At 38.4% G+C, this 11,218-nt stretch overlaps 1 protein-coding gene across 7 annotated transcripts in view; it reads right to left on the bottom strand.

The window, feature by feature from the left end:
• Positions 1-232: 232 nt before the first annotated feature.
• SLC4A4 (solute carrier family 4 member 4) overlaps positions 233-11,218 on the bottom strand; it is a 289,901-nt gene continuing 278,915 nt past the window's right edge. For 5 of the 7 annotated variants that reach the window (XM_075607963.1, XM_075607983.1, XM_075608004.1 and 2 more), the window contains 3 exons: positions 10,413-10,574; positions 2,675-2,754; positions 233-1,558 (listed from right to left, as the gene is read on the bottom strand). In XM_075607963.1, the coding sequence (XP_075464078.1) occupies positions 1,453-1,558; positions 2,675-2,754; positions 10,413-10,574 (348 nt within the window). In that variant the 3' untranslated portion in view covers positions 233-1,452. Of the gene's footprint in view, positions 1,559-2,674; positions 2,755-5,114; positions 5,212-10,412; positions 10,575-11,218 lie in introns of all 7 variants that reach the window. The other 2 variants (XM_075607994.1, XM_075608024.1) reach the window with 1 other exon arrangement.

Below are 11,218 nucleotides of genomic sequence, written 5' to 3'. Positions count from 1 at the left end.
GTGCTACCCAGCACTTCACAGCATTAATGAATGTAGGCCTACGTGTTTGTGCAGGTCAAAATTCAAATCTTCTAGACCAGGCCTGCACAACTCCAGTCCTCGAGGGCCGCAAACAGACCAGGTTTTCAGGATATCCCTACTTCAGCACAGCTGACTCAATTAGTGGCTCAGTCATACTGAGCCACTAATTGAGCCAGCTGTGCTGAAGTAGGGATATCCTAAAAACCTGGCCTGTTTGCGGCCCTTGAGCACTGGAGTTATGTAGGCCTGTTCTAGACGAGTACAATTATTCCTCTTTTCTATATGAAACACGTAGGTACAATGAATATGTATAAATACATGAATGTGTACGAATACACAATCTGCCAATACACAATAGTATGCACGTGAAATATCTTCAATACTGGAAATAAAATTACTGTTTTAAAACAATCATCATCTATTGATGTGTATTGATCCCTGTTACCAGTCAATTTTGTAAATTATTGCCTACGTACTTATAAAATACTTTCACACCACATAAAATAATGGATTATAAGTTAGCCCCACCTCCTTCATAATATAATTGAAACGTGTCTTTTTAAATGTGTGAAAGATTCATTGGTTAGTTCAGTACAAGTACAAAACTAGTAAAGATGTCATCAAGCCCTAAATCTGGAGATCATGTTATATGATAATCCCGTTGTGTACAACACATTCATACAGAAAAAAAGGCCAGCGACTACAAATAAGAGGTAGAACTACTTAAAACTATAAGTTTCCTGCTGCAGGAAAAAAAATTCATTTCTTTACAGTCATTAAAAAAAAGTTTAAAAAAAATGATAATATAACTTGAAGGTTAGGCCCCATCATTTAACGACAAAATCTAGGAGATATTAAATACACCTCGTACAGAGTACTCTAAAGTGTTCAAAAGCAGGATGCATAGCAATGGGGTATTTTATGGCAACTGATTCTCTATGGTTAAAGCCAAGTACCATTACATTTATTAAAGTTATCTTAATCCTACGGTTCAAGACTTTCAGGGCACATACATGCAGCACTATGATATGGAGCGCGAGTTAATCGTTTTAGATCAAGCTGCATATATGCCTCCATCTTATTAGGAAGCATCAAAGATTAACCTGTCGTGAGAAAATCACCAGGCATCTGTCCTTGTGCAGTAACACCAAACACAGCAAAATCCCTTGTGCTTCAGTGCGGAGTGATAAAAAGGCAAAAATAAGGACATATCAGAATGAGAAATCAACAGGATTCCTATACTGTGGATATACACCACCGAGCAAATGCCCCCAGCACGGAAAAAGCGAATGACTGTAGAAAATGTCACGAATGTCACCATGTCGTTTGTGAAAAGAGCAAAAGGGGATTTAATATTTGGCTTAGTGACCGGAAAAAAAAGAAAAAAAAACAATGAGAAAAAGAAAACATTGCAGGAAGTGGTTCACAGTTTTACAAAGTTGTTTCTGTTCCCCGGCTCCTCCAGAAGTAAGCATCGTCGTCTGGCTCAAGTTCTATCCTAATCTGAGGCACAAGTCGTATTGGAGTAGTTGGCGGGCTGCAAAGAGGAGAGACAAGAGCTGTAAATAGGAGTGGTTTTCCAACGTTTACTGAATATCTTAGAAGTGTTTTTACAGCCTAAGTAATTGCGCCACACTGTGAAATATGGAAAGTTGTCACTGCAAAAACAAAAAGTGCTGCACTTGTCTGCATTAAAAAAACATGTAAAAAACTGAATACACTTGAAAGAAATCTGTATGAAAACACTGTTTTGTTCACTGTAGCTCATGAAAATAATCGATCAAAGTAAAAAAGTAAAAACATGCAACAAATCAAATTGCTCTCCATATCTGATGATGGGGATATAGGCCCATATTTACGGAGCTGTTCTGCCAGACACATTCTGACCTATGCAAGTGAATTGGCATTAAGGTGTAATTTGGGGCAATACCAAGGTGTTAATGTGTTTCATACAATACCACTGCCTTTGGTGTTACTCGTTCACCACTTAGTATACTGTAGTATTGTATATTAGCGACATTAGGCCATATTTACCAAGCCACGCGATTCCATTCCGGTGCTGGAAGAAATGTTACAGCCCATTTATTTTAATGTGCGTCAAAGAGTCTTCTAGCTCTGGAAGATGCCTTATAGAATAGCACGGCTTGCTAAATATGGGCCATTATTGCTTGACTTTCAGATTAGTTAGCACTTGTATAGCTTAGAGATATGATGTCATCAATAGAAAACATATGTAAGAACCATTAGAGTTACAACAAAAAATTAGATTTTAAAAACAGGACAGGAAAAGGGATACATGCTCCGATTATCAAAAACACAGGGTCACAGGGCAGTGGCCAAAATAAAGGCCAAAAAACACTCTGACATTTCTAAACTAAAGTTCATTTGCATGTCATTTCCCAGAATCCCTGGCTGCAGTTGAAGCACTGAATGCTAAAGAGATAATGGTGAAAAGCAAAGTTGCAGAAGACCTTTCTGAGACATTTGAATGTGCTCAAAGGGGTATTTGTATTTACTGTAAACTAAAGCGACAACACTAGGAATTCGGTCTAATGTATCTTAACTACATCATTGCTGGATGAACAGGTAGCATATTGCAGGTCAAACTAACACAATGAATTGTAATGTATGATGCAGTACACGGATGCTTTACCTTGGCATATTGTGTGACTGGATAAAAGGTATTCTTTCAGCACGTCGTGTGTCGTTCAAGGAATGTAAATGGCTTTTCTCCTGTAAGTAAAAAAATATATATAAAGAATGAGAAGGTTCATTATTTTAAGTTGTCTAAACGCAGGAGACATGGGAGCAGCATCTCCTTGAGATATGTGGTGACAAGTGAACAACAATAATTACTGTACTTTGCATTGTATGAACAAGACAGATGTGACATTAAGAGTACAAAATGATATGATATTTTTTTTCACACGTTGTTATGATGACATTCCCTCATTGGATGTATGAATTACAGAAGGGTCCAGTCTTTGAACATTTCACACAGGACAACATACAGGGCACAAATGTTCTGAAAATGGATAGGAAATATTAAATAAATGACTGTTTTTTTCTGTAATAGTGATAATCTTCAGGAGTATCGTCTGGATGTCACTGCTTTCTCTTATTGCAAGAACATTACAGTAACTTTACAAACTTTAATAACCCAGGTGGGCATTTAAGGCAAGTCCATGCTATTTTCTTGTAAATTCCATAATCAATCATTATTTTCCAAATAATAAACGTATTAGGAAGAGTAATACGTGGTCCACCTTACTTAACCCCTTCGCTGCTAGAATTGCATTTTTTTTACATTCTAACATTTCCTTTATGGTTTTAGTGCATTTTGAAAAAGTACTGTACAACAGCATAGAATTGAACGTAGTGTTATGATGGTATAACGGAATGAAAAGATTGAATGAATTTTAGAAGCATACATTTATTTTACAGTCACGATTACAAATCACAGTAATGGAAAATAAATCTATTTGTCATGAAAGTAAGCAATCGCATGCACAGCCACACATCCATTTTGAGATGAATGATTTCCTTTGCATTAGAACTGGTGTGTCATGTTGGAAGCTAGAGGTTTGTTTTAACCTTCTTTCTGTTGTATTCACTGCATGCACCAAGGAACTTCTAGTAAATGGCTTTGGATTCTACTGCCAACTACTAAAGTACTACCTTTGATTATCGGAATACTCCCAAAATACAAGTAATGCTTCCTATAAGTGGACTGTAATACAGGTAACATATAAACCTGTAATAAGTCAACTATATCTCTGTGGACCTTATCAGTGTGCAATTCTTTTATAGTCTATAAACTCAATGGACCACTAATAATTTAACTCCATTACATATTTCCTTGGAATATTAATATTATTAATATACATTTCATACAGCAGAAAAGCACTAACTTCCAACTTGACATGTAACTCCCACCAACACCTCCATGCACTTACAACATGCAATAAATCCCAAATAATGAACAAGCCATGTTGTATACACCCGTACAACGCACTGACCAAACAAAAGTTATGGTGAACAAATGGTGCGAAAACATGCATGTATCTATATCGTATGATAATACATGCGGGAAGTGGAAATCTTCTTATACAGACAGTGTAAAATACAACAAAATCGGTTGCTGATCAATGCAATGGAAATAATGGATGATTGAGAAGTATCATTATACCCCAGGAATGATCAAAGATGAAATCAGAATTTTAAACACTATTTTAATGCACAATATTAGGAACCACAGGAAAACAAAAAGTAACACGGGACAGTGGTGATGATTTTGTGAACTGAATAGGCAATTAATGATAGAAAAAGCTGGCAAATGGAAGAGAAATATCAACCACAGATGGCAATGGTCAGCAGTGACTTATGAAAGGAAGAATATAACAGAATAATAATTAATATAATAGTATTAATAATAGTTATTATAGTAGATGCTGAAAGGACACATTGGATGCAAGATAAAGGATATAGAAGAGATTTAAATTAGCCTTCATCACAGAGAGGCACTTTTTGTAACTTGATTTCTATTGAAGGCTGTGCTCATACAGCCGGCGACGCGACCGATGACGTCACCAGTCCCCATTGCGAAAGTTGTATTTCAGATTCTGGAGACGTCACTGGCTGCAAGGCCAGTGACGTCAGCAAAGGGGAAGGCAGACGGGCGGAGAAGCTCCCTGATTGGCTTATAGCCAGTCACATGTGGAGACCGTCGCTCCAAAAATCAAATTCCACTGACTACCAGAATTTTGGTAGCGCTGTCGCTCCGTCGCGTCCACTATAAGCATTTGTTTGACGCGACGTTGGGTCGCTGTCGCCGGCACTATAAGCACAGCCTAAGCTTTTATGAGTGTCTTCAACTTTCATCCATGATTAAAATATCTTACATAACCTCTACAGTAAATTTGTTTTATGGTAACCATACTAAAGGATGAAGGGGCTAAAGGCTAAAAGTAGCAAGATAGCTTGTTAAAACCTGAAGGACATAGAGAATGATTTAGGAGTGAAAAGATGATGTTTTTAGTGATTTTTCCTTTATTATTTTGCAGGAAGGCATGCAAGAGGTTAGATCTACTCACTGTCGCAAGGTTTGCTATCACCTAGGAATGGTTCCTGTTCCATGATGTCCATTGGAATTTTAATACTGGGGACTTTTTCTGAGTAAGGGATGTCAGACTGTGAAAAGAATGTGTAAAAGGACTTAGAACGTTATTATATCTACGCCAACAATATTGAGCGTCTTCCTTCTTCTTGCTGTTGGTCAATGGTGTCTTCCAATACCTCACGTACGCCACAACAGGAGACAGCCTGTCCCCTACTGCTTCTGTCTTTTGAGTTGCTGTATTTATGCCAAATGACAGCTTGACATTTTAGAGCTAGCAATAAAGAGGTTATTTGTATTACAGAAAGATTGTTCTGCCAAAAACCTTGCAGTTTCAGGAAACACGTAATAAATCATAAGCAGTCTAACGGGTAAATTCTATATACAGTATGACGAAGTGGCCGTTCAGACAAAAATCCCCCTAGATGTCTATGCAGTGCATGGTTATGTGACCTGCACCAGACCAGTGGCCATATTTACTAAATAGTACTGAGTCAGAAGACACCTTACAGCCTATTAAAGTGAATATGGTCCAGAGGTCTTAGAAATGTGAATGGTAAATCTTTAAATTTCTGTGTTCGATGTAGGCTGGGATACATCCTACTTGCAGAACACTGTTTTTCAATAATAGTTTACAGAAATTCCTACAGTACCCTTGCGGTTTTTCCAGAGTCATTCAAGTCATACAACAAAAAGGTGAAACCACAGGAGGAACAAAGGCGGGGTGAGCAGGGCAGCTGTCCCGGGCGCAGAGATCCAGCTATCGATGACAGTCCTGCCGACAAGGTGGAGAGCAGGAACATCTGCCCCGGCCCGGTCAGTGGGGCCCAGTGCCAGCGATCCGAGTTCAGGCCCCATCGGTAGTCATGCCCAACTTCTGATATTCACTGCTTGGTTAGTCCCACCCCACCACCACGTACAGGCTCTCCCCGCTCCACAGGTTGGGCCCAGGAGAAGACAGAGGGTGGAAGTGAGAGAGGGTGAGAGTGAGCTAGGGTGAGAAAGCGAGAGAAGAGGTGTAAGAGAGAAGGGGGACAGTAAGAAAGGGGAGAGGCAGGGCGAGAGGGGAGGTGGTGAAGAGTGAGGGGGGAAGAGAGAGAAAGACGGGGAAAGCGATAAGGGGGAACGAGAGAGAGCAGAGGGGGGAAAGAGAGAGCACGAAGTGGGCAAGAGAAGTAGAGTGACGGAGAGTGAAAGGGAGAGGAGAAGAGGGAAAGAGAGGGGGGGATTCAATCAATTGGGGGGGGGGGCAGGGAGGGCTGTTTGCGGAACTTGCCTCGGGCTCAAAAATATCCAGTTCTTCCTCTGGTCGAAACTATTCATATAATTAATTATTCTTTTAAAAAAATGCTTTAAAAAACCTTGCTTGCCACAAGGGAACTACAACATATTGGAAAAAAGACAAGGGATCAAGGAACATTTTGACTGACATAATACACGTACATAGACACCTCCTGGTGCCAGAAGACCCCTTACAGTCCATTCACAATATCTACTTTTTAAAGTACAAACATTTGATGTTGGGCTTATTTGCACTTAAAGTGGTAAGAAACAGGCCATGAGATGTCTTCTGGTGTCAGTAGGTTTCTTATGGTATAGTGCTGAAGAAATATGTGAAAGGTGCTTCATGGCTTAGTAAATATGGCCTATAATATTCCATACTACTAATTTCCTGTGATTGTAAACCTATTGCAAACATCCATTCCACAGAGAAGCATTTACAGTACATTACAAAGTATTTTTTTTAAAGATGCTTCTTCCTAAAAATGAAAAAGATGCATCATTCCCAGGCGGTAACATAAGGCACAAATGCAAAATTTAGGGCAAGTTTTGAATACTCTCACGTAAAAGCATACAGTACATTATGCTGTATTGCAGAGTTCTCCAAACTCATCCTACCCTACGAAAACAGAGTTTTAATGACATTATACGGTATGCAAAGCTTTCGCATAACTACGTGCATGTACAGTACAGGTATTATAAATCTACAACAACATACATGTACAATATAACATTATTTATGTTAATATACCTAATGCACTTTGTGTTATTACACTTAATCAAAGAAATGCGCAAATTAAGTAAAAAGACAAATAATACCCCAACAATAATGTTCAAAAAACAGTGAAATATATTCAATATAAATGTTAAACAAGCCTAATAAGGCAGTGGAGCTGGCTTCGTACTGAAGTCAACTCAATATAAATGATATATTTTTACTACTGTAGGTCATATAACAAAAGGTGATGCAAAGTGAGTCACCACAACAACATCCAATATAAAAACCTTTATATCTTCTCTTATCCATACAAGCAATGTTTTGCATGGGTTTCTCACGAAAAGCATGTGAGGTTTTATTGTAAAAGTCATAAGCCAATCCACAGTATTGCCTTACTAGTTTTTTGTTTTGTAACTTCATGCTTTCCTTGACTGATTTGGTTCTTTGAGACGTATAATAGAAACGATGCTTTAGGAAATGTGGAATAGTTACAAAAATGATGTGTAGGTACTACTGTAGGCACAGGTTATGAATTCTTGTTAGGCAATAATGGCTCTATCCAGGTATATATTACCGCTTCCAACTCTACAATATGTACAGAATACAATATATACTGTATACGGATGAAGCAGGCGTCTTCACTCCTGCTGGTGCCCCAGCACAAAGGAAATATCATGTTAGCCCCATGCCATGTATATGCAAAAAAATATTATCTCTGCACCAATAAAAATAAATATATATAAAACATTTCTCTTCTTCTCCTGTTTCTTGGCCTATTGTTCTGTAAAGCAATTTGTGCCAGGTAGCGCCGGTGCATTAACAGAGCAGCAAAAGCAGCGACGGTTCATCAAAATCCACTGTGAAATTCATGTGTTCTTATCATGTAGACTTATTTGCACCTGGTTCACGTACTGTAGGTGCACAATTAAGAAGTCCTCTTAAATTAAGAACAGCAGTTAAAATGACTGTCAAATGGACCCAAATTCAAGACGGGTGCTTTTTAACGGGTGTAGAACATGTCGTAATTTTACAGAGCCCACGCAAAATGCTATTATGGTCTTTTTTCGGTTTACACTAAATGGAGTTCTTTTTTTTTTTTTAACAAGTCGCAAACCTCTTATGCAATAAGTTAGCGCTACGACACGGTCGTTAGCAACTCTAAATCGGTTCCTTGGGGTCTTAAAGAATAACCCGCTTAGTAATTATGTCTACTGTACATGTATTAAACCTACAGTATGCTTTAAAAAAACATGTTGTAAAGTGTTAGCTACTGTATGCTGTTTGCAAAAGTTGGACAAAATTTCTATTTACAATTAATTCATTTTACAAAAAATTAATTAAAAATGAATTAACGAACTCTGATATTAAAGACATTTTGGGTATTCAAAAATATAGTCCTATTCCGTTATACATATGACTTGTACACTGGTTATTTTCTAGAGGGGAACAGGATATTCCCAGCAAATATGAACTGGCAATTAATTATGCACCAAATTGATTAAAATTAATCTCAACTTTTCTAAGTATTTGGGAAAGAAATGTTTATCTAGACTTTGAGTAAAAAAAATGTACGTATTAAAGTAAAGCTCTCAAGAGTCAGGAGCTGCACAAGATAGACTACAGAATTATGCTAATGTGTTGCTGACTGTTCAGAGGTATTGTAAAGTGGTTTCATTACATCTGAGATAAAACTAGGAATTTCATAAATTATTTCGACATCTAGTTACTCCATACCGTCTCTGATGCATTTTTATTTTTGTCAATTTAAGTGAAATCCGGCCATAGTAAACACGATTAAAAGTAAGATTGTAAAGCTATGTACAAATCTGAAAAAAAGCTATGTCATATCCATTAAGTTAGATTATCCTATTTAATACTTTCATTAGCAAGCTAGAGTTCATTACTTAAATGCAAACATGAAGATTAGTTCTCATGCCCAACTATAGACAAACACATATACAAGCTTAGACATTAAGCCAGGATTAACAATGAGGCATCAAAATGCCTTCTAAAATCTCATAATCGTGGAAAGAGTTGCCTTAGTGTTTGTGTTTTTGAATGAGTTGTATGCAAATAGCCTAATGCACTGTATACGTCTGAGAAAGTTCAGAGTAAGATGCGAGGTAGGAGGCGGAAGTTTAAAATCCATGTGAAAAAAGGAAGAGAGGGGCAGCATTCGATATGAGAAACCCACTGTTTCTACGATAATCCTCACACGGAAGCTGCTCACACACAATGTGGTCGTTTTCCAAGCAGGTGCTGCATTTTATTTTGTCAAGGAGACATGCAGCTGCTAACAATGTTTCAGGCCATTCCAGCCCTTCGTCTTTCACTAACCTGAGTGTCCAGAAACGTTATCAGCTGCATGTTTTCTTGACAAAATAAAATGCAGCACCTGCTTGGAAAACGACCACATTGTGTGTGAGCAGCTTCCGTGTGAGGATCATCGTAGAAACAGTGGGTTTCTCACATTGAATGCTGCCCCTCTCTACCTTTTTTCTGTTGTCTCACCCGTGTGACCACACGTTTTGAGGGGCAGGCTTCTTATAAACGGATGTTACTCGGTTCCTATCAAGCAGTTTCTTCATGATTGAGTTAAAATCCATGTGAACAACTTTCAAAGGGTAAAAAAACTGAGCTGTGTAATTATACTTGTTCCAGGCAATGCATGCTGTACATGAAATGACCATCTTTACGGACAATAAATAGAACAGTAAAGTTTATGGCCAACACGCCTTCATTTTAACTTCAGCCATCTCTTTCAAAGAAGTGTTTAAATCGTCAATCCAAGCTCTGTTTTCTTTTGAACATTTATTCATTTTTTTTTTACACAGGATTGAAGCAGCGGGTCTCTGGAGTTGAACCCCATTCATTTCAGCTCCAGGGATCCAATGCTTCCCAAGACACTTCCCTCCATAGTACAGTAGGTGCCAATAGCCGCTCCACTCGGCTAGCAGGGTTCATGCAATGGCGGAGTTTCGAAGCTCCCGCCGACCTGCGGGCCAATAGGAAGCTGTGACGTCATCGGGTTCGGCTTCCTATTAGCCAGCATGAGATCGAGCTCTCAACTTTAAACCCCAGCTATCTCAGATGGAGAGGCCATCGGCACCCCCTTCCGAGGCAAGTATCCACAGAAGCCTGGGTCCCTGGAGCTGAAAATAACGGGGTTCAGCTCCGGAGACCCACTGCTTCAGTCATATATAAAAAAAATGAAAAAAATAAAACTCTTGCTCCCTTAATTGCACATTAATAATAATAAAAAAAAATCTTTCTTACATCTTCATTGTCGCTTTCGAGGCTTCCTTTCTTCTTTTTCTTTTTTTTCTCATCCTCCTTTTTCTTTTTGTCTTTCTCGGGGATGACGTCATCCAGGAAACTGAGGTCCTTTTGGGAGAAGAGGTAGTCCATGGCCTTTCTTACTGCCACAAGTGCAAGGATCTGGAAAAGATGAGAAGAGAAAATAAGCTACGATCACCTCCACGTGTCTACTTGGATGTATGGATACCCTTAAAAGCCTAAAGGGTATTATACTTTAGTGAGATTGAGTTTGTGAGTGTCTGATTTTAACAGAGTACCCATTGACTTATATACCTCCCCAAATACTACACATTAGACACACGGGAAATAATATAATTTTAATATGCAGGGTATATACAGTACAAATTATTTAAATGAGCATAGACAGGTATCTTAGGTGTGTCCCAGGTATATATACAGTAGTGTTTTGGGAGGTATAGAAGTCAATGGTTACTCTTCTCAAATACAGTAGTCTCTCTGTCTCAAGCAAACATCCTAATTCAGGGACTCGGCATATTAAGCGAAATTTAAATGCTAGGCGAATAATCACTTTGCGAACCGTGACTGAATTGCAATTGGTTGGCCAAACATCAAAGCGACAGTAGAAATGTGACTTTTAGCCTTTTAAACTTTGGCAAAAATGTTTCCCCAGAAATCAAATTTGAAAAAGAAAAAAGAAAACATTTATGGACAGTTTTGCACATCGCTGCCTTTACTCAAAAAAGTGTTTTTACATCAATATTTATGCAAAATACAATACTGTACTACAGATGCAGCGGCCGTTA

Source organism: Ascaphus truei, chromosome 1 (genome assembly GCF_040206685.1).
Source record: "Ascaphus truei isolate aAscTru1 chromosome 1, aAscTru1.hap1, whole genome shotgun sequence".
In the NCBI taxonomy this organism is placed as follows: domain Eukaryota; kingdom Metazoa; phylum Chordata; class Amphibia; order Anura; family Ascaphidae; genus Ascaphus; species Ascaphus truei.
The sequence above is the reverse complement of the archived record's forward strand: the minus strand, read 5'-3'. Positions and strand labels throughout refer to the sequence as shown.